Raw genomic sequence first — 25,863 nt, 5'->3', positions numbered from 1 at the left:
TTTGTTTACCCTTCGAGTTTGTTTTCATAAACGAGCCTCATGAGTGCCCTGATGTTTTTGTTGCTTCCCTTTGAACTCGTTGCTCTGTAAGAAAATCTTTCTGGTTGTTTGCCACCCTCCTAACGTGTTCCTGCTTGGGATTAACTGATCGTACAGAGCAAATATTTCATCATTCCGTGAGCTGTGATTGACCAGCTCCAAACTGCATTAGTCCTCCCTGCTCCTGTATCATGTTGCAGGAACATTTTTCATTTGCTCTGGGCTTTTCCCCTGTCCATCCGTGCTGCTTTCTTGTTTTCTAAATTCTTTGAATCGCTGGCCATGGCTTTGTTTTCTCTGTTACACCTGCCCGGGGTGGATAGCAACCCAAGGACAGCAGCAGGGCAGCGTTCCTGCTTTCCCCAGAAGGCAATCCGACACAGCCGCTGCTTATTTTTCCCGAGACAGGTTTTTTAAGTGTGTTTATATACACTTTCGAGATGAGTCACACTGTTACCTTCTGCATTGTATAACCTCCGTGCAGAGGCTGGCCTTCCGCAGGGTTTGTGCTGGGAAATGCTGTGTTGGAGGCAAATATTTCTGCTGTCGCTGCCTGCTGTTCTCTAGGGGAAATCGCTGCTTTGTGCTGCCTGATAAGGTTGGGGAGGGAAGAGTCAGAGCAGTGGGACAGCTTTGTGGGAGCAGGGAAGTGGAATTTCGAGGTGATTGGGATGTTTGTGTCCACGCTGGCTGCTCCGCTGCTTTGTCGTCACCGAAGTGCTCCCTGGTGGTTTGCACAGCGGGGAGGGCAGGGATTTTTAATAAATCGCTGTTTGGGATGCCAGGGATGTGCAGCAGCACAGAATATTGAGTAAAGCTCCGGCTGGGCTGTGCAGCAGCGCAGAGAAGCTGCAGCAGGGCGGCAGGGCAGATGGGTAAGAGCAGGAGAAGAGGAGAAGTGCCGGAATTTCGCCTGGGCAGCGAGGAGCAGGCAGGGTTAAGCGGGCGATGCGGGCTGCGGGACATTCTTAAAGCCACAGCGGGAGCTTTTCTCCCCAGTGGGCAGCAGCCAGCTCGGATGCCAGCGCCGGGCAGCGCGTTGCAAAGGCGGCTTTGTTCCAGCCATGCCACGCCGTTATCAGAGCGGGGAATCTTTTTGTCAACTCCTCTCGCCGCCGTGAAATGCCTCTGAGCGGCAGCGAGGTTCCCGAGTGGTTCCATGCCCTCCCCGCCGGCAGAGTCGCCGCTGGCCGCAGGGAGAGCGCGGAGGAGCGGGGAGGAACCTCCCGGGAAGGGCGATGCGCTAACAGGTGGCGATGGAATCGTTTAGCTCCTGCTTTTTCAGCTCCCAGGCAGGCGGGGATTCCTTCCCGTGCGCGCAGGTTCCTTTGTGTCTGGCTGTGCTGCGAGGCCAGGCGGTGCCAAGGGAAAAAGGATGCGCGGGGCTGGGATGGGATGGGATGGGGATGGGATGGGATGGGGATGGGGATGGGATGGGGATGGGATGGGGATGGGGATGGGGATGGGGATGGGATGGGAATGGATGGGGGAATCTCGGTGGGGTGGAAGGGATGGGGGAAAAGCTGAGGAGGAATTGAGGTGGAGAAATATTCTGGCTCTGTGGGAGCAGGGGCTGCACTGCTGGTGTTGGTGATTTCTGGGTGAGCCCAGCAGGTTTCAGGAGTCTGGAAGAAAGGGTCAAGTGAGGTTAAAGAAGTCAGTGGGATTGGGATGGATCCGGGTGGATTGGGATTGGAAATCAGAGGTGGCACAGGGCAAGCCTGAAGGTGGAGAGTGGGGCAGTGCTGTGGAGAAGCTGCAGGAAGGTTTTGGGTGGGATAAAGCTGTGGGAACAGCCGGGAGGAATGGAGCAGCTGGAATGGCTGTAACACAATAACATGATGCAGAAGCACACACTGCACCAGCCAGCGCTGGAGAGAGATGTGTGACCCTGGGCCCTTTTGGACACTTCTCCTTCTCTTTATGATCAGATCTGAGCTCTCCCAGCCCTGTGGAATGGAGCAGGATTGGGTTGGTGGGTGGAAGGAGTGGGGCTGTCTGTGCCAGGAGGCTGCTGCTGCCCAGCCTGGGTGGTGCTCGTTCCTCTCTCCCCAATGGCATAATCGAAGCTTTAGCCAGATGTCAGGGACTTCTCTCTCTGTGCTGAGCTTGCACAGGAGCACAAGTGAGGGTTGCTGCTCACTGGGGACAGAGAGGGGGTGGCTGTCTCATATTCCCAGTGGCATCCCAAGAACTCGTTTGTTTGTGTTGGGTTTGAGGTGAAATTTTGTTGCTGCTTGTCCCCTGGTGGCTGCCCCTGCAATGCCACTGCGAGTGCGGTGGCATGACATTTAACTCTGTCCTGAGGGGAGAGAAGCAGGATAAATAATGGAGGCACCACTGCAATGATTTCACAGTGAGCTCCTGTTTCTGTTGTTATTTTTTTGTTAGTAGGATTGCCTTCCCTGGTCAACCCGTTTTGCTTTTCCCTTCGTCTTCCCTCAAACTGGATGTCGATCCTTCTGGGATGCACTCAGCCCCCTGTCTGCCTGCCCTGCCAAGCCCTCAGCACGGTGCTAGACCCCAAATAAATGCAGGAGTCCCTTTTATTAGTGCTCCATCTCAGAGACAGCTGCTGTTGATGTGCCTGTTAATCTTCATTTCCAAGTGCTCTGACTGCCGGATCCATTATCTGTCAGTGCACAGCAAGGGCTGCTGGGGTAAAATGTGCACCAGAACATGGAATGGTTCCGCAGCAAAAAGGAGATGGATTTAGCACCAAGCAGAGGCTGACAGGCAACTTAAGATATGTGAGTGTCTTTGTAATTTATGATTAGGAGTGCCAGGCAGGGGATTTGTGGGTGGGCAGCTCAGGCAGCCTTTTCCACTGCATCATTCCAGCCTGGTGGTTCCCAGGTGGGATCTGCTGGCTGTCCGTGGTGCTGTGTGCTCTCTGTTCATCCTGACATTCATCCTGCAGTGCCTGCCCGTGGTGGGATGTTGGTTTCAACCTGCAGGGCAAAACTGGTTCCCCTTGTGCTGCTCTTCCTCCTCGTTTTCAGAGATCCTGTTGAATTCAGGAAGGCCAGAGCTGTGTTAAACATCCTCGTGGATATCCCTGTTTGTGAAAGTGACAGCTGGAGTTCCCTCAGGGATTTTGGGAAGTTCCTGGCGGTGGTTGATGGAGAAGCTGTCTGGATGGCTGCTGGCCATGCTGCAAATGCTTCTCCCAGCTGATGGAGGCTCCACTCTCACTCCAGCCCTGCTTGATGCTGAACCTCCCCACTACCTGTTCCCTTCCCTCCATCACTGCTCCTCTCCTGCTTTAGGCTCCCCACGTGCTGATTGAGGTGTTGGGGACAACAGGTAGGGCTGTGTTTCCTGGGTGAGGTGGTGAATGCCTTTAATTCTGTGTGGCTCCTTCTGTGCAATTAAGGAGAGCTAATTAGCTCCTTTTAGTGCAGTCTCCTTGCAGAGGTAGCTGACCCCTTGTTAATCCTGGATTAAGTTCTTACTAAGAACTGCCTCTTTCTGTGTCCCAGTTAAGATGTTGACACTTTGTTCTCTCTCCCTCCTTGTTCTCCTCCTCCCCCTCTCCCTCCCCATGCCTGGGAGCACATGATTCCTGCCTCCTCCAGCCCCCACTGCCGGAGGAATCCACAGACTCTGTGAAAATGCCATTGTCAGCTCAGAAAGAGTGTTGCTTGGTCTGGTACCTGTCTGGGACTTGATTTTCCACAAGGGGAGAAGGAAGAGTGCTTCTTGTTGCTTCCCAGGGTGGGAATTCTGCAGGGTTTGAGGAGTGGCAGGAGTGAGAGATCTGAAATACCCATTATATTGAATTTCATGGCAGCATTTGGGTCAGTGTAACTCTTGGTGACTGTTGAAAAATGTGTCTTGTTCAAACCTTAATCGTTTGAATTAAATTTATCAACATGGGCCGAGCAGAATTATCAGACAGGACCAATATTCCAGTCAGGGAGCTCACCCTGTGCCATGTCCCCATGTCCCCTACTGTGCCCTGAGTCCATCCATTCATAGCTAAGGAGTGTGAATTGCAGAAAAGCAGCTGTGGGATGAGCAAGAGCAAAATTAAACATGCAAAATGCTAATTGCCACCCAGTTACCCACTCATGCTAATCCTGCTTGCACATCCTGAGGTTGTAGCACTGAGTTTTCCCTCAGGACTTGGCTTCTTGATATTTCTGATGTTGTCTTTTCCAAAGGCAAGGCTGGAGCTACAATGAAAGTGTGTCCTTCTGGTTGTGTTCTGAGCTCAGCTGACGAGCAGAGATGTTGGGGAGCAGCTGTCCCCATGGCTTTAAGTTTTCCAAACAGATCGTATTAAAGGTGGACAAAGAATTATGGGGGAAATGAGAAACCCTGTGTGTTTTCCAATCCGGGTGCTCATTGTTGCCTGACGTCCTGCAGACAGACTTTTAAAGGCTTCTTTTTGTTCTGCATGGCTGGTGTGGCTTTCCAGGGAGGGTAGGATTGCTCTGGCCGCCTGGAGAGCTGATCCCAGCCCCACCTGATGCTCTGCAGGCTGGACATTCAGGCCCTGCTCTGTCTCCCTCGGATCTGTCATCAGCCCCAGGCTTTAATTACTCGGCCAGTGCCTCATTTCCTCGGAGCTGGGGGATGCAATATGCATGAGAGTGCTTGAGTTACAGAGGCACAACACAGCCCTGCAGGCAGGGAAGGAGCACTTGGGTAGGGGAAGAGCCTGGAGAGCCTGACACAGCCCTAAATCGGAGCATCCTTGGGGGAAAGGCTGCCCAGGTCCTTCTGCAGGGCTTGGCAGAGCTGTGGTGTCCAGGCTGAGGTGTGTGGGCATTCCATGCCGTGAATAGGTCAGCAGGAAAACCATCACCTTATCCTCAGTCTCGAACCCCAGAGTCATGCAAGCAAACCCAGTTGATATAAAATGAGTTCTTGCAGCTCTTGAACAGAACAGGAACTTGCAGCTTTATGTCAGAAGAACTTCCTTAAAGCCCCCAAAGATCCTCTCTCAGTGCAGTGTTATCTAACTTCCATCACCACGAAACAAGCTGTGTGCACAGTGCCAGGGATGTCTGGTGTGACAAGTGTTTGTACAGCTCAGGGCTTTGGGGTGACACTTGGCAGATCTGATAAAGTCAGTGAACCATTTGAGGTGCTGTGTGAATTTCCAAATTCCCCATACCTTTGCCCCTTGCACGCCATGCCAGATAAAGCCTAAGAAGCTTTTCTCTGCATTTTTACTCCTGCTCTCCCAGCGCTTTTGGGAGCAGAACTTTTGTTGGATTCATCTTCTCTCCTGACAGTCTGAAGGGTGGGTTAGACTTAACCTCATGTGTTGAGCATACCCTGCCACTCCATGCTCTGCTTTGAGCCTTTGTGTGCTCTCTGTGCTTCCAGATCTGAAATACCCATTATATTGAATTTCATCACAGCATTTGGGTCAGTGTAACTCTTGTGTCTGTTGAAAAATAGTGTCATGTCCAAAGCTTAATAGTTTGAACTAAATATATCAACATTTGTAGAGGCTAAGAATTATGGTTATGACTATTTTCTCACTTTCTGGAACAGAAAAAAGAGCACTGAAAGATCCATAGGCTGTAAAACAGAATGGGACCATTCAGAGATCTCATTCCAAGTCCTGCTGAATGCAAAGCATGAGGCTTGAATTGATTCTGGTTCGAGGTACAGAACAGTATTTAGGAGAACACAAACCCTTGCATAATAATGTTTGCCACAGATGGATAATTGAGCCTTGAATTAGTTACAGTGGTTAGTTTTGTTTGCTTCCCAAAATAGGTTTCTCTTGTCTAGAATTTGTCCAGTTACAGCTTCTAGCACTTTCAGCTGAAAGACCAAACCTGGTCCAGGTGAGCATTTAAATCTTGGCAATCCTTGGCCTCCAGGCTGTGTGGAGAGGATTCAGTGCCTTTAGTATTTGTTGCTTTTACCTGAGTTTATCCACATTATCCACTCGTGGAGCCTGGGCACAATCCTAGACATGGCATTTCAGTGGGAGTCACACCCCTGAGATGTGAGGTTCTGTTCCACTGGACACAGGGAACGGGAAGATTTGTCTGTTACATGCCATTTCCTTGGAATAAATGTGTAAATTCTCCAGCTGGCAAACTTTGGGAAGCACTGGAAACAACAGAATTGACATCAGGCTGATGGATCACTTCATGGAGTGGTGAACTGATTAGAACAGTGGCACCAAAATATTGAATTCATGTGCACCTAGGTGTAACCTCTGAGTAAATGTAGGTGATGGTACTGTTGAAGTATCCGGATAAAGATGGTGGTGGTGAAAATGTAAAATTTCAGTTTAAAATCCTGTGCATCATTTAAATTGCACTGTCTGAGCCTGCTGGAGCAGCTCCTGCTCCCACTGATTGTGAGGACAGCGAAATGACGGATAATCAGCCTTTTGGGAAGATGCTCCGTTGGGAATTGGCACTCCAAGCCGGGAATGATTGTAAAGAGGAGAGAAAATGCTCGACCCTGGGTGTGGAAAGGGTAAAATGCAACAAAAGCAGGCGGAGGGCAGAGTGATGAGTGTTTGCTGTGCTTGAGGCACAGCTCCTTCTGTTATCAGTGGGGAGCAGTGTGTCCCCAGGGGGTCATCCACAGCATCCAGAGCCCAATAATTCAGTGTCATTCCACACTTGTGCTCAAGCCAGGGGTGTTAGAACAGTTCCAGTTCACTTCTGCACCATTTCCTTGCACACACAGGCCTGGCTTCATAGCCTGGAAGGAAAAGTGCAAGCTGGGTGATTGTTTTGCTCTCTTCTTTCTCATCCTTCAGCCTAATTTTTATTGTACTGAGAGGCACTTATTGTCCCTTACTAATTGTATTGAGAGGGACTGAAATCCTTCTCCTTATTGTGGAATAAAGATGTCCACAAGCAGGTCTGTAGGGATACAGTGTCCCCAAAAGAAACACCACCTCCTCATGCTGCTGTGGAGCTGTAAACCTTGCTTGATAATGTTTCTTTAAAAATCCCAGGCCTGTTTACACATGGATAAGCAGGGAAAAAAAAAAAAAAAGAAAAAGAAACCAAATTAGCTTCCTAGACAAAGCCAGCTAAATTGAGTTGAGGTCACCTTAACTCTGAATGAGCGTTGTTTAATTCAGTTTAGATAATCCACGCGGCTGCTTAATTAGGGTTTAGTTTTCCTGGCTGTTCTCGCTCTACACGTTGTGAAACTTTCTCCCCGCGGCGCGTGTGGAGGACAAACACAATGTTTCCAACCTGTCGGATTTTAACTCCCGGGGTTTGCCCGAGTTCTTGGAAAGCATTTGGGGTCCCTTTGGTGCATTTCTCGGGGCAGATGTGAGCGGGGCCGGCCGGAGAGAGGCTGTGGGTGGACAAACACAGTGTTTTAACTCGTAGGGGTTGTTTAAGCTCTTGGGAAGCATTTGGGGTCCCTTTTGTGGGTTCCCAGGGCAGATCCAGCAGGGCCAGTGGGAGAGAGGCTGTGGCTGGATAGTGTTTCCAACCTGTTGGATTTTAACTCCCAGGGTTTGCCCAAGTTCTTGGGAAGCTTTTAGGGTCCCTTTAGAAGGTTTCCCGGGGCAGACCCGAGCGGGGACAGCAGGGAGGGAGGCAGTGGGTGACAAACACAATGTCTCCAGCCTGTCGGATTTAAAGCCACAGTTTAAGTTCTTGAGAAGCGTTTGGGGTCCGTTTTGCGGGTTCCCGGGGCAGATGCAGCGGGGCTGGCGGGGGACAGGCTGTGGGTGGTCAGTGTTTTAACTCGTAGGGTTTGCCCAAGTTCTTGGAAAGCATTTGGGGTCCCATTTGAGGATTCCCGGGGCAGACCTGAGCAGGGCCAGCAGGGAGGGATCACAACCACAATGTTCCCAACATTGTTCCCAACAGGCTGTAGATCACAATCACAAGGTTCCCAACCTGCCGGATTTTAAGTCCCAGGGTTTCCCCGAGTTCTTGGGGAAAAAGGGTCCCTTTTGCTGGTTTTTCGGGGGCAGATGCGAGCGGGGCCGTCCGGAGAGACGCTGTGGGCGGACAATATTTTACCCCGCAGGGTTTGCCCAAGTTCTCGGGAGGCATTTCGGGTCCCTTTCGCCGCTTCCCGGGGCAGCTGCAGCCGGCGGGAGGGAGCAGCGGGTGCATTATGTAAAGCGGCTGCGCACGCGTGTGTTGTGCGGGCGTGCGGGAGCGGCGAGCGCTGCCGGCGACACCGGGCAGCATCACGGGCGACAGGCATGGCCGGGGCCGGGCCAGCCCGCTCGGCAGCGCCCAGCGAGGGCTCTGCCCGCCCGTGAACCCCCGGCAAGGGCCGTGCCATGGTGCAGGAGGTGAGTACGCTGCCGCCTCGCCGCTCCGCTCCTCGCCACGCACGAGTGCATGAATGAATGAGCCCCGAGCGCATCCCAATGAATCCCGAATGAATTCCTAGCCGCTCCGCGCCGCTCCACGCTCCCCGATGGCGACCAGGTCAGTGGTGCTCTGCTGTTCTCGCTGTCCCCCGCCGTGGCACACGTGCCGAGGGCTCCTCCATGGCACACAGGCAGATTAAAGCCGGAGGAGTCCATGTTGGTTGTCGCTGCTGCCGCCGCTGCTCTCCGCTCGGGGGGCTCCGGAGCGGCCAGCGTGACATCATGGTGCGGAGATGCTTCGTTTTCTCTTCCTTCCCGCGGGCTGATCGCCTTTTCTTTTGCGTTCGGTTTTTATTTTCCATCTTGTTCAGCCCCCACGCGCGTGCCCCGGCCTCTCCTGCCGAGCGGAATTGCTAAAACAGCCTTTTCGATTGTTCCAAACAATGGGCACATCTGAATGTTTTTTTGTTTTGCTTCTTTCTTTTATTTTCTTTTTTTTTTTTTTTCGCCCCCCCCCAGCTTTCATTCTCGCTCACCCCTCCTCCTTTCCCCTCCACGCCCTGCCGTGTCCCCCATCCCCCATTCCCACGGGGACATTATTCCTGCACAACATCTGGGTCCGGGGAGAGCCAGGGGCAGGAGGGGGTCGAGGCTGGATGCGTCACGGAGCTGCTGCGGGAATATGGTTGGGTTTGTTTGCCCATGTGCTCCTTGCTTGCCTTGAGAAGGGCTCGTGGTTCCGCTCTGCCTTCCTCTGCCGGTGTTGTGTGTTTGCACTGATGGGGAGAGGCAGGATTTGGTTTGTGCTCCACGGTCTGTACAGGTGGCTTTTTTTTTTTTTCTTTTTTTTTTTAATTCTTTTTGGCAGGGGAGAGTAGTAGGAAGTGAGAATTCATTACACTGTGTGTGTTTATAGTCAGGCAGAATCTGCTGAATGCCCTAAAAAATTGCTTTTTCTTAGATTACTGGTGAGTGGCATTGTCCTGTCCATCATGGAAATCATGGCTCAGAAAAGAGAATATATTCCTGTTCCCTTCATTAAATCACATGCATCTGCAGGAAGAGCAGATAGATTTAGGATGGAGCTTGTGATTTTGACTCAGTAGGGTGGCAACTTCAAGTCAGACATTGGGGATATATTTTACAGCACTGCAATAACTTGGAATCCCCAACATTCTCTTGGAGAAACCTCCAGTTTCTCATGCCACTGCCAACCAGCCGGATGGAGCCAGAGAGAATCTGTTAAAGGAGAGGGACAAGGCTGAGCCATCCCCCAGGACAAACAAAGGGCTGAGAGGGTAAAACCTTCTGTGTTTTCACCTTGGAGCTGGCCAGTGCTGCTGCATGGCTGGAGCAGAGCAGGGGGATGCATGGAGGATGTGCAATTGTTGCATAATTTTCAGAAAGGTAAAGCGAGGCAACATCAAGGGCTGAACAAAGGAGATGGCTTTGATGGCAGCTTTGAAGATCACAACATCTCCCATTAGCTTGTGCAGGCTGCTGCTGCCGAGCTGGGGGAGTGAGTGGGAAGATGCAGAGCTCCAGCTTTGTCTCCTGGCTCGGAGCTGCACAATATCCTGTCCTCCCCCGCAGGTGTGCTCAGAGCCTTCCTCAGGCACACTTTAATCTGGGGTTTGTCCAATCCCTGCCACCAGACTGGGACGTGTTCAGGGGGACAACGCTGTGCTGGGGATAAAGTCCATAGAGCAGGAGATGGGAAAAGTGCCTGAGCTGTTGCTGAGGGAATCTGGGAGTTGTATCACACCTACATCCTCCTCCAGAAATGAGCCTGGGTGTTTATTGCTTCATCTCACTCTCCCTTGGAGCCGAGCACATGTGACAGCAGCACTGCATCCCCAAACCATTCAGAGAGTCTGATGTTAGCCTGGAAACGATGGGGATTGAAATAAACAGGCCTGGATTTATTTTCATTTTTATTTTTATCCTTTGAGCCGTCAGGTTTTCAAAACTTCCCTCACATCAAAGGTGGTTTACAGTGTCTGCTGTTGTTATGTCTGTTTTTCAGATGAGACTTGTGAGCTCTGTTCTGCTCCAAGTTCCAGGCTTGGAGATGCTGATGGGAGCATCAGATATTGCAGTTCTTGCTGCTGACAGTGTGGTGGGGAGGAGAGGAGAACAAAGCCTGGATCTGTTCCTCCTGGGGAAGCACAGCTGTGGGGTGGGTGACCTGCAGGTGACACGGTGGGGCTGTGTCTGTCACCTTCAGAGGGATGGGAAATTCTTACTTGGTGCTATTTCCCCTTTCTTGCTCCCCAGATTTCTTTGTGTTACCCATCATACTTGGTTTGACATGGTTTTCCTGCTTTGGAGCAATGGAATTGCAATACTTTGTGACTGAGGGAGGGGTTTAGGGTATGGTTTATAACCCATGCTGGTTCTCTGCACATTTTTGATCCTTTCCACCTCGTGGCTGGTGCATTATTGGCCAGCATTATTCAGCTCTGTCTTGTATTTCAGAAACATTTTCCAACTTTTCCTTGGGATTTTTGCAGTAACTCCAAGCAAGAAGGGAAAGGTTGCTTCCCAGCCAGCCTGGGGGGAGTTTCTGTGAGAGATGAGGCCATTTGTCCATGGTCTGTCTCCAGTGGTAACCAGGATCGGGTGATCCACAGGGACAATGACATGGTTAATAATGCATCTGCCCAACCTTGCACTGCTGGCTGTGGGCAGAAGGCAAATTCCTTCCTAATGCTTGCAGTGATTTGCTAATCCTCTGAGGCATAATAATTGCATTAATTTTATTTCATGAATATGTAAACATGTGATTGAATGTCATAAGAGGACAGCATTCTGCAAAAATGTCAAAATAGACCAAATAAATCTCAAACAAGGGTGGACTTTTCTGCCAAAAAACATGCAGAAGGCAGACTATTTTTATGGTTCTTTTCAAAGCACTTGTCATGAAACACTCCTTGGTTTCTGTACAGCCCTGCAGGTGTTGTTTCTTTTTGACTTACTGCTTTCTCTTTTATCTCTTTTGCTGGGAGATGTAATAGAAATATAACATTTCGTTATTGCTTGTAGAGCAATGGCGAGCCCAGGGAATTGCTCCAGGATCTGTGGAGGTTTTCATTCTTGGATTATCAATTTGCAGGGAGTGTAGGTTGGTGATCAAAAGTTGTTGCCATCTGCTTGCTGTTTGGGAGACTGCATAATGAGCTCCTGAATCTCCTCTTTTTCCACTGATGTCAGACTGTGTGGCAGAAAAGTATCTTTGTAGGCGTCTAATTAACCCCTCTAATAGCTGTTTCTGGGGAGAATTAACTCTTTTCAGTGCTGCAGCCAGGCCTGAGGTGCCTTCCTGACCTTCCTGCTCTTTCCCAGACTATCAGCACAGCTCTGTGTTGTGCTCGAGGATCTCCTCTGCTCTTGTTCAGAAAAGTGAAGGCACAGGCTGGACTTTGCAGAGTTCATAGATTTGAGACAGAGAGAGTTAAATATGTGCTTCAGTATGTTCATCTTTGCTGGTCTGGGCACATATTGCTCAGCACTTTCAGAATAAAGCTCCAACTGCAGAACAAACCCCAGTTTTGGGCCTGGAGGAGCTCATTATCAGGTCAGTGCTGCAGGGAGAAATGAGTAATTGCAGGATGACTCTTGGAAGGCAAAATCTTTGGAGAACTGAGGGAGACTTGGAGGCCTTTAAGCTTTGCAGATCAGGACTTCCTTGGGAAGTGACAGGGGTTGAGGAATGCACTGCAGGGAATGGTGTCACAGTGGTTTTTGTGTCCCCTGAGAAGCTGCTGATGGTCACAGCCAAGGTGGGGAGTGCTCTGTACCTGAAGCTGCTCCTCTGGTTTAGCTAAGCTGCCCTTCCTGCCAACCCTTTGCTCCTCTTCCTGACAGAGTGATTCCTCCTGGCTGAACCCACATCCTGCCCGTGGCAGATCCAAGGGATTTGCTGTATTTATCTGTGTCCCAGGTGCTGGGATTGGCTCTCCTGGAGGTGCCTGCTGCCTCCTGGGGCTCCTGTGATTTGGGGAAGAACTGGTGCAAGTGCTTGGGTGAATCCCAGGGATGCCTGTGCTGCAGTGACAGACAGGGTGGTGATTTTGGATCTGGTGGGATGGACAGAGTTTCCTGTCACTTCAGGACTGCTTGGGTGTCATTCATGCAGAATTCATTTAACAGGCTGGAACACAGTCAGGTTTCTTGTCCAGCTCTCCTGGGAGTGTTGTAAAGAATCCTCAGGGTTCCTTTATAGCTCTGAGAGCACCAAGCTTCACTTGTGCAATACCTCTCCCCAAAGTGACTGCTTGGTGCACTCCTGTTCATCTCTTGGTCCAGATCTTTACAGGAAATACTCTGCTGGAGGAGGAAATTTGGTCTTTCTGCATCCTGCCTTGTGTCCCAGGGTAGGGTGTGACCAGGGGCTTGTCTGTGCATTGCTGATGTTCTTTTGCACTGCCTGAAGGAGAGCTTAGACAATCTCAGAAGGGTTTGGATTGGAAAAGACCTTAAACATCATCTGTCCCACAGGCAGGGACACCTTCCACTGTCCCAGGGTGCTCCAAGCCCTGTCCAGCCTGGCTTGGGACACTTCCAGGGATCCAGGGGCAGCCACAGCTTCTCTGGGCACCCTGAGCCTCCCCACCCTCCCAGGGAACAATTCCTTTCACATATTTATCCCAAATTTCCCCTCTTTCAGTCTGAACCTATTACTTCTTGTCCTATCACTACAATTCCAGGCTACTAGTCCTTTACTGCACATTGGATATTGATGCTTTTCCTTTACTACATGTTGGATATTGATGCTTTTCCTCCGTGTCTGAGCAAAGTTTGGCTCCTTCCCCATCCCCACCACGCTTGCTGATGGGATTTTTCCAACCCTAGGACAAGTTTTTCCCTTTAGGCACAGCAAGGACGTGAAGCAAGGAGACAAACTCAGCCTTCTGTGCTTCGCAGTGCTCTTTGCAGGGGTTTCACCCAGGAGCAAAGGGGCTGCAGCTTAGGTGGGCTTGTTTGTGTTCTGTCCTCACTTAATCTGTCCCATCCACTGAAGGCTACTCTGCAGGGTGATGTGAGGCTCTGAATGCTCTCTGGGCAATTAGGTCTCTAAAGCGTTATTTATTACAATTATTTTTTTTCAAAGTGGGTCAAGCCGTTTTGGCATTTCAGGCATTGCATCCTGGTTCAATGGCAGGCCTTGGTCTCCATGGAAACTGCAGAAAGCGTTCGTCATGGCTGTGCCTTGGGCTGGATTCAAACTCCAGGGAAGGAGCAAGAGCAGCAGAGTTTTTTGGGGCTCAGGGCAGGGGCAGCCTTGTGCTTTCCCATCCCCTCTGTCATAAAGTTCAATTCACAGACTCTTTGTTTTCTCCATCTGTGGAATCCTTGATGTGAGGAATATTCAGCTTTTCCCAGTCATCAGATAGGAGGAGAGGGATTCAGCCCTGGTGGGTTTGGGATTTGTGTCCCTGACTTCAGGGAGAGCCAAAGAAAGAGCCCTTGATGTGATTTCCCACCCCACCTCTGAAAAGGTGAGAATCCACACACAATATATGTGGATGGATTTAGTTTTTTAAATGAAAAAAACAAGCTTAGAAGACAAAACCTGCCCGAGGCTGTGCCTGGCACCAAAAACTGTGGCTATGGCAGTGTGATCTGAGCCTGGGCAAACTCTAAAAACTGAGTTAAAATGAAATTGAGAGCTCTAATTAAGCAAGGCAGTGCTGATGCTTCTCCTGTGCTCAGTTGTGACTGAAAATCCCACCTTGAGGAGCTTTGTAAGACCATAAAAAAATTAAAATAGCACCCAGCTTTCAAGCATTTTCATCCTGAGTTTCTCCTGCATGTGATGTAGCTGCACCCTGGTCTGGAGCTGCTCACTCTGTGCTTTCATTGAGCAGCAGCAAAACCTCCCAAGTGCAAACTGAAAGCAAACAGAGCCTGGACTGAATCTGCCTTGGTGTGTACAGAGCTGCTCTGAGCTCGAGCTCAAAGTGAAACTGAACCAGCACGAGCTGAAAATGAGCCTGAGCTTGTTCATGGTGAACTCAGGTTTTGCAGAACTGTGGAGGGAAAATTAGTAGGTGTGTTGAGACAAATTTAGCCCAGGGATGTGCTAGTCAAGGACAGTGGATTCAAATTCTTGCCTTGCCTTTTTGGGGATCTCTCCCATAAACCAGCTTGTGTTGCCTCAAGTGTGCTGGGGGGAAGCAGGAGCAACAGAGCCTCAGAATTTAGAGGTTTTAGCTAGGAGACTGCATTTTCTAGAGTCTGTAGAAATGGCAGTTCAGAACCATTTCCATCTCTGGAAGCATTGCTGATGAGCTTGGAGTCACTAGTACAGCTCTAAAATTGAGTTTAGCAGGAGAAACACCCTTTTTAACTGGATCAGCCAAAAGTCTCTGAAGAAACCTGATGCTTTCTTTTCAATAAGCTGAGTAATCCCTGATATTTTTCCTTCATGACATAACCTGAACTGCTGCAGGCAGTGCTGCTGGGAGAACAGCGCAAATCATTTTTTTATTTGTCTTTCAAATTACTGTTTGGAGGGATTAGATCTTGAATATTGCTGCACTGGTTTAGTATTCAGCATTCCTGTGCCTTGTCCAGGGAAAGGGAGGGCACAGGACAGGATGGTGTGACAATGGGATGTGCCATTGCTCATGAAGAACCCCAAACTGAGGGGGAATTGCTCTGCCTGTCTCTGCATTGGAGGTTTAGGTGTCATTTGAACAGGTTTTGATTGTTCTATATCTATATTTCTCATCCCATTGAGTAGAAACAGGTAACAGAGCAGAACCTGTAATTTAATCCAACTTCCTGCCTGCAGAACATTTTGCAAACCCATTTTTCCCAAGCCTGCTCATTACCTATATGACCTTGCACACTTTATTTTGGTGAAAGCATCTTCCCAGGGGTTCCTGTGAAGCTCCATGCTGCTGTTCCTGCCCACTGCCAGCTCCTAGGAAATCTGATTCTAGCCCTGTTTGCATGAGCAGCTTGGCTGTGTGCTTTCTGCTTAAGGAAAGTTTCATCACTTCAGCGTTGACACAAGCAGAGAGCAAATAAAAGCTAATTTATGAGACCAGTTCATCCAGTGCTAAACCAAAACCAGACCTGATAACTGCTTGGAGGAGTGTGCTGCATTGTCTGCTCGTGTCTGAGCCTTGTAAAATGGTTTTGGCATCTTTAGGAGTGAGAGATGGATATGATTTTTATCTGGGAATTAATGAAAGCTCAGGCACGTGCTCAGCTCTTCTAGAGTTTCAGGAAGGAAACGATCCTTGCTGTGCATCAGTGTGAGAAGGAAGCCTTGGTTTATATAATTTGGCTTAAATTATAGCCCTTAAGAGTCTGATTGTACCAACTTCTCCAATTCATTCCCTTGCAGTTGCAATTCCTCCATCCTTTTCCTGCTGCCTCTGCTGTCAGATGTAGCCTGTTTGGTGTTGCTCATGAGATAACATTGGGTATTCTCATGAAGAAATTAGCACAGATCCAACCCTTGGATCAGCCTCTGTAACCTGCTGGCTGGAGCAGCACCAGCTGGAAAAGCCTCAAGGATGTCTGCAGTGGTCAGAAATAGATTTGTCTCCTGAAGGAAATGAGTGATGTAGTGAAAATGGGTGTAGCATGTGGTGTTTTGAAGAGTCTGGCAGGAAGAAGAGGCATCAAAAGAGAAGGAGCAGTGAGGAAATCTGAGTTTTCCTGTTCTGTATTAATATGTGCATTACTGGCTTGCTGATTTAGGGGTTGGGGAAATGCTGAGGAAGGGGGATGAGAAGTTCCATTCCCCTCATAATTTCTCATAATTTCTGTAAAACTCTGAAGGGCCTTGCTTTTCCCGTTGTGAAAGAGGAACTTAATTCTTTTTTGTTTTAATCACAAAGACTCTTCAGTTATAGCAAACCTTTTTCATGCCGAGCTCTAACTGGTGTGGGAAAGGATGGTTCTGCACAGGAAATGCTGCATTGAACGTCATCACAGCTCCCCTCCCAGAGCCCTGGTGTTTCTGATGCTCTTTGATGGGGTGTTTTCTGCAAGGTGTGACCCCATTTTTGTGCATCCTGCTGGGAATTAGCTGCGCTGATAAAGGAGGGGCAAAGCTCATCAAGAACAGGCTGACATCTCCCTTTTCCTTGAGCGCATGTTTGGTTATTTTTAAGCTCAGCTCATCGTTTGAGACTCTGGGAGCCCGCAGGAGTCACTGGGTTCATTCTGGTGGGCACTGCCCTGCGGTCAGAGGGACTGAAGGGTGGGTGGGAAAGGCACTGCCAGCAGTTCCTGTGCCACCGGCAGCGAGAACTGCCTAACCCCACGGGGGCACCGAGTGCGTTTCTGCAGGAAGCAGCTCAGCCTGCCGTGCTGTGGGGAAATCTGTGGGTGCAGCTGCCTTCGCCCTGCGGATGGCTAACCCTGCTGTGTCTGTTCCTCTCCCGCAGTACTGCCAGTAACTCCAACCGCAGCACGCCCGCCTGCTCCCCGATCCTGCGCAAACGCTCCCGCTCGCCCACGCCGCAGGACGCCCCGGGGGACGCCATGGTGGAGAAGGGCTCTGACCACTCCTCGGACAAATCCCCCTCCACGCCGGAGCAGGGGGTCCAGCGCAGCTGCTCCTCCCAGTCAGGCCGCAGTGGGGCCAAGAACTCCAAGGTGAGGAGCGAGCGGACGGCTCTGGCCACGGTGTGTCCCCAGTGCTGGACTTGCACCACACTGCCTTTTTCTCTCTGCCTGACTTCCCTCCCTCTCCCCACATTGCGTTTCTGGAAGTTCTCCCAACTGGGAGTCCTCTGCTCTGAGTCAACTCATTGACTCCAACTCTCTGTAGTCAAGGTCCTGTTCCTTGGGAGGCTCTGTGGTTTTGAGAAGGACCTTGAAAATCAGCTGTCGCAATGACTTTTTATCACCTGGCTCATGAAGGGTCATGAAATACATAATATTTCCCCAGTGCATTTCCCCAGTCCTGCCCAAGCCCTCTGAGATGAGGTTCAAGTTGTACAGAATCAGTTTTCCAGCCCTCTGCCCATTCCATCACTGCAGTGTTCTGACAGACTTGCCCTGGTTAGATGTTTTCCCCAGGAACATTTTGTGTCTTTGGACCATGTTAGAAACAGCCTTGTCTTTGCTGTGCAGGAGAGGAGGTTTTCAGGTTTGGCTCTGAGTTTTTGTGTGAGCAGTAGGACCTGGTGAAACACACACAAGGGGCTGGGGAGCCAAATATGATTGATTATAACCCTGGAGTATCAGTGATGTGTTATCATCAGCTGTCAGGAGCACTTGTGTTTGTCCAGGTTTTTGAAGCGAGATGTTTCAGCCTCAATAATTTCCCAGGCAGAACCCTGCTGGTTTGTATAAAATGAGTTTTTATATCTTTGCCTGATTTGTCACTGGACTGTGTCACACACACAAGAACTCTTCATCCCCTCCCCTGTGTGGCCACTGAGCAGAGCAGACAGGACTCAGTGGCCCACATTCTGATCTCTCACCACCACGGGGGACTCTGGGAGCTCAGAAAAGGGGGGGAAAGTGTTTTTCAAGCTGAATCATTGGCGTTCTGAGGTCGCCCTTGAGGTCAGCCTGGCTTCCTGTGCACACAGTGACCTACAAACCCTGTCCCAGGGCTGGGTGACACCTCGGGGATGGTGCTGCCAGCGCTGTGCTCCCAGAGGAAGCCCTGCAGGGAGGCAGGCAGGATGCAGGGCACGCTGTGCTCGCAGCCACACTGGGGGATGCTCCAGGGAAAGGCTCCTTGGGAAGGGCAATTGCAGAGAGGAGCTGCATCACCCTGGCCCACAAAATCCTGTGAATTCAGGTGATAGGAGTGAGAATTTTACCAACACAGTGGCTGCTAAAACTTAACTTCAATTCCTGGTGCTTCCCACAAGGAAAGGGGGGATACAGTGCTCTCTGTTGGGTGCGTGGGTTTTCCTTCTCTCGATCCGCGAGGTAATTTTTCTTCTCTCCCTAATTTCTCTCTTTTCATTCCTGCATGCTTTCTCTCCGATTAAGTCACACAAGCGCCTCTCCAAAGTAAGCCTTCTTTTTTCTCTCCCGTCCCCCACTGTAGAGCTGTCTCACCACTCAGGAACCCTGCCCTGGTGCTGAGTGCTGACCCCAGTCAGGCATTCTCCTGCTGTGGCTGCGAGAATGTCAGCAAGAGCTCAGCCCCGTGCCTGTAGCTGGAAGCTGGTTTCACTTACATCGCTGGGATCTTGTTAATATTTGCTCACACGGGGTGAGAACTGGCCTGTTCATCACACTCCTTCAGCTGCTGCCAAATCGTTGTAGCCTTGAAGTTCTGCTTTCCCCCCTCCCTTGGAGCGAGCTGCTGTCTTTGCCAGGGAGAAATCCTCTGGAGCTGAACAGAACCACAATCCCTTCTCCTTCCTCTCTCCTTCCTCCGTGATTTCAGAAATGAGAGTTGTTCTCCATGACTTCCTCCCTGCTTTTCACGATGAATAGCATTTTCGTGGCCAGTGATCTCAGCTTACTGCCCTTGCACGCTCTCCTGTGTGATGTAAATATTAAAGATCGGTGATTTCAAATGAACCCAGCTTGAACCTGGTAGAACAGACCTGTCCCCAATGAATTGTGAGAATTCATGGGCTCGCTCTGAGAGGTGATAAGTGGAGAAGATCCCTCTGTGGGTGCTCAGGCTGGAGATAAGATCATTTGGGATTTGATCTCGCACCTCTGTGCTCCCCCCAGAAGAGTGGAAAAAGCAGAAACGCAGGTGGGATGTTTTTGGACAGAGTGCCAGGCTGTTGGCATTTCCACTTGATAAAAAGCAGAATGGCTTGGATGGCTTCACAACCCACAAAATCCCTGTCTTGGCCTTTCCCCAGTGGATGCCTCAGGTTTCTTTCTAGGCAAGTTCTCCGAGAGCAGTGCTGGCTCACTGTCCTCCCTTGGTCGTGGTCCTTGTGACCAGCCTGACCTTGCATGGTTTGCTGGTGTCTGCTGGAAGCTTCTTTGTGTCTTTTTTTTAGACAGATTGTCTTGTGCTTGGTATCTGTAGCTGGGATAACAGCAGAGGAGGACTGTGGGACTAAAGTCTCAGGTGAGGTGTGAAAGAGATGCTGTGGAAGGTCTGACAGGATTGCTGGTGAGTAGAGCTGTGTGGGCCAGGCCAGCTCATGGCCAGGCTGTGCTGAGGTGGAGGTTTTTAGGAAAAGGATTGCTGGGAAGGAGCCTGGAGCAGAGTGGTGTCTGTAAAATGTGTGTGCAGTGCTGCTGGGAGGTGCCTGCAGCTTTTCTGGGGGGAAAATCCCAACCACTGCGAGGCACTTGGTGAAACAGGAGGGAGTGGAGCCCAGATGGGTTCAGAGGGCAGGGAATCCCTGCCAGAGCCTCCCGTGCTGCTCACACACAATATTCCAAGTTGGACCCACAAGGGTCACCCAGGTTCAGCCTGGAGCTCTGTTCCATGCTCCACAAGCTGCTCCCTCAGGCACAAACCCAGAATTTCAGGCACTGAACCCCCTGCTGCTCCCCAGGCAGATGGTGGTGCTGTCTGCTCCTCCAGGGAGCACTCAGGAACAAAGAATGTGAGGGCAAAGAGTTGAAACTCTCCTTTCTCAGCCTCTTCTCCTCTCCCCACCCATGTCCTGCAGGAAGAACGGTTTGATTTCCCAACCTGGGTGGCTAATGAGATGGAACAGCTTGAGCCCATGAGTTTGCTGCTGTGTTGGTACAATTGCTGACAGATCTGCTTGAGTCCCCTGCCCTCTTTTGTCTGTCCTGTTCTGTGGTGCTGCAGCGTTGCCGTCAGAGGGAGTGCTTCACCAGGAGTTTTTAAGCACTGGAATTGCATCCCGAGGGAATCTTCCCTGCAGCTTGCTTTGCCACCCTGACCTCTCCTCTGTGCCATGGACCAAGGTCTGAGTCAGCCTGAGGCTTTTGCTGCTTCTGGAACAGCTCTCCAAACTCAGGAAAACCCCATTTTTTTGCTAGCAGCCAACGATGAAATATGTATTTTTAAACTATTTTGCTCTTGCCCAAGGATAAAAGTGATTTCCTGTAAATTCTTCCCAATGCCCATAGCTAATGGTGAATGCTGAGGATTGCTATTAAGTCAGGGGGAAAACATGAATTTTGGTGCAGGTTCTGGGGGGTTGTAGAGCAGTTTATGTTGGAAGGTATCTCAGGAGGTCTCTTGCCCAAGCCCCTGCTCAAAGCAGGGTTAAGTCAGCTTGGTCTGAAGACTTGTCCAGCCACACTTTGCAGCCCTCCAAGGCTGGAGATCCCAGAGCCTCGCCAGGCCCCTGCTCCAGTGCTTAACCACTCTGGTGAACAGCCTTTTCCCTCCTCTCCACGTAGAATTCCCTTCCTGCAGCTCATGACTGTCACACCTTGTCCTGCCGCGATGAGAAGAGTTTGGCTCTTCTCATTCCCCCCTCCCACTGATGGGATAAACCCCCTTTAGGTGGTTGGTCATGAAATTCTGATAATTTTGGGCTGGGCTGAGGGTTTGGGGAATGAATTCCATCAATTTCCCGGAGCTGTGGCCATTCAGAAGCCAAATGGACAGCACAGCTTTTGGAAGGGCACAGATGAGGTGAGCTCTGCCCTCACCCTGGCTCTGTGCCTCTGTGAAAGGCATTTAGGGACACTCCTGGAGCTCTGTGCCACATATTCCAATGGCAAAAGGTTTCTGTTCCCCTTGGGGAGCAGCAAGGAGTGAGTTGTGGTGCTGCTCCCATGCTGAGAGGTAAAAACTAATTTTGGATGGAGCTCTCGGGGTGAAGTTTTTCTGTGTGACCACTGCTCCCTGTGTGCCCTGCAGAGCTGGAACCTCCCCTGGCAGTGCATGCAGGTGGGAGAGCACTAAATCAGGAATATTTAGAGGCAGCAATGAAAGGCTTAGAGAAAATAATTCCATTTTTCACATTCCTCCCAAGTCCTTCCTGCTTACAGCCCCCAGTAACTGTGAGCTCTGCTCTCTGCTCCTGTAGCATTGTCTGTGCAAACCACTCACATCTTCTCCCTGTCTGTGTGCAACTCCCTTCTTCTGTTACTTGTTTATTTTCTCTTTTCAGTTCTAATGCTTATGGTTTCTTTTTCCAGTATGACAGACTTAACCTGCTCAAAGTAAGGATATGTTTTTCCTTTTTTCTTTCTTTTTCCCCCCTCCGTCTCCATTTTACTGTCTCTTGATTTTCACAGTTCACATCTCCCTGTATTCTGACTCAGTGAGTTTAAAAAAAATAAATATATATATATAAAATAGAAGAGAGATTTAAGGGCTGAGGTTCTTTGGATTTTGGACAAGTCTGTTGAGCTTGGTGGAGGCAAAAGATGAAGTTTGAATGTCAGTATAATTAAGGATGTTGGTAAAATTATGGATGCCAGTATAATTATGGATGTCAGTACAATTTTTTTTTGGTGTGGAAGAGCTTAAAGAAGAACCTGCAGAGCTCCTTAATAGAGGCCTTTTGATTCGGGGAAATTCAAATATGAGGAGAGGAAAAAAAATAGTTCCTGCAATGAATGCAGCAGAGGGGAGTGAAATCCTGTTGGGCTGTGCTGACACCCCAGCATGGCCACCCTGACTGAGAAGCCACGGTGACAGCAGTGCCACCGTTGTGTGAGTGCCAATTATAGCTTGATTATGAGGTTTTTTTTTTTTTCCCCAGGAATCTCTGAGTTACGCCTTTTGCTCATTAAGGCAGACAGATGGCAAAACAAATCTGCAGGAAAATCACTCCATGCCGGGCCCTGTGCTCCTGAGGACAAGGTGCTGGGAGCATGGTTGGGATTAATTACCCTGCTGCTTTTTTTAGTGGAGGCTGGGTTGCATAAGGCCTTTTTCCACGTCCTACTTGCAGACAGGGATGACTTCAACCCGATCCTTTATGAATGGAGGGGATGGCCAAGTATGGAAAAGAGTGGGAAGGAAGAGGAAATTGCTCTGGTTGGCTGATCACCCATGCTCTGTGTTCAGTTCTTCAGCTCTTACTGGCTCCCTGGGATTTGGGGAAACGGGTTGTTCCTCTTTTTAATGTCAAATTTTGCTATTTTAGCCTGTGCGCTGTGTTACTGTGGGGCTTTTCTGTAGAGACCAGAAAAACTGGGAGCTCTGCTATGGATCCTTGGGAAATGTTGGCTCCAGGAGTGCCAGGGATGGATCCAGCAGTGCCAGGGATGGATCCAGCAGTGCCAGGGATGGATCCAGGAGTGCCAGGGATGGATCCAGGAGTGCCAATGATGGATCCAGGAGTGCCAGGGATGGATCCAGGAGTGCCAGGGATAGATCCAGGAGTGCCAATGATGGATCCAGGAGTGCCAATGATGGATCCAGGAGTGCCAGGGGTGGATCCAGGAGTGCCAGTGGTGGATCCAGGAGTGCCAGTGGTGGATCCAGGTGCCAGGGATGTGACACAGGAGGAGCACAGGGAACTGCAGGGAGATCCAGGGCAGGGAGCAGTGAGAGTTTCTTCCCAGGAATCTCTGCTCCAATCTGATCTCATTAGCACTGCTTTCCTGTGGCAGAACACCCCATGTGTCCTTGCTGGGCCACCCCAGTTATTGTGCATTTTCTGTGTCCCTGTGAGCTGAGTTCCCAGGGAAACTCCTGCAGGCTCTGGGGCAAATCACAGCACAGTTTGTTTCCCTTCCTGCTCCAAACTGGGTGCAAAGCCTGGAAAATCCTCCAAGGTCAGAAGCAAGATGGCTCCAAAGAAGGAGAGGCAGTGGAATATTGCTTCTGTTCTGTGTGTTATCCTCAGCTCCCATTTATTTTATTCCCATGAATTTGGTGTGGAAGTGGTTGGGAGAGAGGACAGCACAGCTGTAGCTGCCCACCCTCAGTGGGAAAGGCTGCAGTGCCCCCAGGCTTCACTGCCCTGAGGTAAATCCCCCCAAAACTGGGGATTCCTGTGTATCCTGCCAGCCCTGCTCAGTGTGCTGCCCTTGGAAAGCCAGCCTGGCTGCAGGGGGAGTGGGAAGCTCATTTCTTCCTCTCCCTGTGCAGATAAATCTCACCTCCAGCTGAACATTGCCCAGCGTGGCTTTCCAAGCTGAGCCAGCTCTTTTGTGTGCTCCAACGTGCCATGTGGCCTGTCCTCTCAAACCTTCTGAAATGCCATGATAAGGACAAGAAATAAAATAAAAGAGAGGAGAAAATCACATGTGCAGATGATGCAAAACATTGTGCACTGAAATGCTGAAAAAAAAAAAAATCCCAGCCTTGTTTTTTTTCCTTGCTTAGCTTTTCTAGCGATTTTCTACAACACTTTTCCTGGCTCTGTGTGTGTGTGTGTCTCCCCTTTTAAAATTCAAAATACTCTTGGAACATTTGCCTTTGGTGAGCAAAGCTGTGTCCTTGGCCTTAGCAGTGTGTTGAGGGCAAGAAGGAAGACCCTGCAGTGATGATGTGATGGTGATGATTGTGATGATGATGGTGATGGTGGTGATGGTGATGATGATGGTGATGATGATGGTGATGGTGATGATGATGGTGATGATGATGAGCTCCTCTGTTGCTGGCTGGCCCTGCTGGTCTGCAGAAAAGGTGACAGCATGTCTGTGTGCATGGGGACATGCACACCTGGCCTGACCTGTTTCCTGTGACAGACTCCTGCTGCTGGATTTGTCCCTTGCTCCTCTAACTGGGGATAACTGTGTCAGACCACACTGAAATCCATTGAAATCTGCTGTTTAATCCCACTTTCACTTCACTAATGACACAAACCAGACTGGACCTGCTTTCTCTGTCCCTCTTCCTTTTTGATCCTAAGATCTCTGTGCTGACTAATGCTTCTCTTTTATTTTGTCCTTACAGAAAAGCCAGAGTTGGTATAATGTAAGTACTGCCATTTCTCTTGTCCCTGGGTGGATTTGGGCTGGGAGGGGGGAAGGTGCAAAGGGGCTTTGCAGTGGCACTGGGGCACTCTGACCATTTCCAGGAGGAGGAGGTGGAAATGGCTCAGCACTGGCAGAGGAGGGCTGCCACCCTGAGGAAAGGGATGCCAGAGGCACAGAGCAAAAGCTACGTGCTTTTGGTCACTCTGGTGGTTCTCCCCACATCCTGCACCTCTGCTTTCTCAGCACGGGGGGACCGTGCTGTGGTGACACGTGGTGACACCTGGTGACATGGTGACAGACAGAGCTGCCACCCTGCCGACCCTTTGCCTCCCTCAGGGCGGTGTGGGGGCGAGAGAGGAGTTATTTTCCAGACCCCATAGAAACACCAACCACCCTTTGCTTCTGCCTTGGGGTTGTTTCCATCCTGCTGTGGGTCACAAAGGGGTCACTTCTGCACGGTCAGCTCCCCAGCCTCGAGGCTCTGGAGTAGAAATAGGCAAATGCAGCAGCCATCCCATGGTCAGCCCCAGTTGCTGCCCTCCTGCAGCCATTAGACAGCCAAATGTGGGCAGCAGAAGGTGTGATTTTGGCTGAAACTGGGCAGGTTGGCAGAGCTGAGAGAGGCAGAGTTAGGAGCCTGCTGGGTGCAGCAAGGGCAGGAAGAGATCTCAGGAGCAGAGAGGGATAGAGGCAGCAGCATGGAGAACAAAACACAAACCATGGGGGCCCAAAGTGGTGGACAAGTCTAGGAATGACTCAGCTAAGGACTGTGGGGTGTGGCAGTGTGAGCCTGACCTGGCTGCTGCCAAAACCTGAATCTGTCACCAGCCTAAAGGTGACTTTGGCTCTCACTGCTTCTGCCTGTGGCTGCTGAGCTCCATTCCCCTGCTGCATGATGCTTTGCTGTGCTCTGCTTCTGTGGGTCTCTTGTGTTTTCATGTCCTCTCTATCTTATCTTTCTGTTCTCTTGTTTTTCCTCCATATATTTTCAGCATGAGAGACAGTACATCCGGAGAGTAAGCACTGGCTGCATTTTTTTGTGGTTTTCCCCACCCCACCCCATGATTTTCCTTTATAAACAAAGCAAAACAAACCCATTTTCTAGTTAGCAGAGACAATCTGGCCAGATAAAAGCAGCAGTGTGAAAACATGGATGAGCTGCAGACTCCAGGAAGTCAGTCAGTCCTACTTGGCAGTCTTATTACCATTAAAAATTTGCTAATGCATCTCCTAGACAGAGCTTCCCTTCTTTGCCAGCTCCTTCCAGGCAGGATTTTTCTGCCATTTGGACCATTCTGGTTGCTCCATTCCTCTCCCCTCTGAGAGCAGCTCTAGGAATGACTCAGTGGAATTTCCCTCTTCACGAAGCCTCACCATTTTCTTTGCTCACTTTCCCCCAGTTTCATTTTTCACCAACCCCACCATGCTCAGAGCAAACACCCTCCACACTGTTCTCCATGCCAGCCCAGCAGCCCTGGGTGCCACACTGTGCAAACACAACCCAAAAAATCATCCCTGCCTCAAAGAGCACCTCAAAAAATCCCCAGGGCATCACCAGTTTGCTAAGATGACTTCATATTCTTGCTGCTTTTAACTGGTCTTTTTGTCTCTGTAGCACTGCATCCCTCTTGGCCAGTTGGAACCTTCCCTTTCCCCTCTCCTGGATTCCTTTTTCTCTATTTTTTATTTTTCCTTGAGATGCCACCAACTTCTCTTGCCCTGTGTGTTCTCCTTTCGATCCCAGCAGTGCTTTTTTTGGGATTGACATT

General features: G+C 50.2%; 1 protein-coding gene across 6 annotated transcripts in view; it reads left to right on the top strand.

The window, feature by feature from the left end:
* GRAMD1B (GRAM domain containing 1B) overlaps nucleotides 1-25,863 on the top strand; it is an 88,359-nt gene that overhangs the window by 36,200 nt on the left and 26,296 nt on the right. For 3 of the 6 annotated variants that reach the window (XM_085081744.1, XM_085081743.1, XM_085081747.1), the window contains 3 exons: nucleotides 16,732-16,942; nucleotides 18,299-18,319; nucleotides 24,072-24,092. In XM_085081744.1, coding sequence (XP_084937870.1) covers nucleotides 16,732-16,942; nucleotides 18,299-18,319; nucleotides 24,072-24,092 — 253 coding nt within the window. Of the gene's footprint in view, nucleotides 1-8,160; nucleotides 8,439-16,731; nucleotides 16,943-18,298; nucleotides 18,320-24,071; nucleotides 24,093-25,863 lie in introns of those variants that run through there. The other 3 variants (XM_085081748.1, XM_085081745.1, XM_085081746.1) reach the window with 3 other exon arrangements.

Source organism: Lichenostomus cassidix, chromosome 24, assembly GCF_008360975.1.
Source record: "Lichenostomus cassidix isolate B80296 chromosome 24, HeHo_3.0, whole genome shotgun sequence".
NCBI lineage: Eukaryota > Metazoa > Chordata > Aves > Passeriformes > Meliphagidae > Lichenostomus > Lichenostomus cassidix.
Note: the sequence above shows the minus strand (reverse complement) of the source record. Positions and strands in the feature narration are given on the sequence as shown.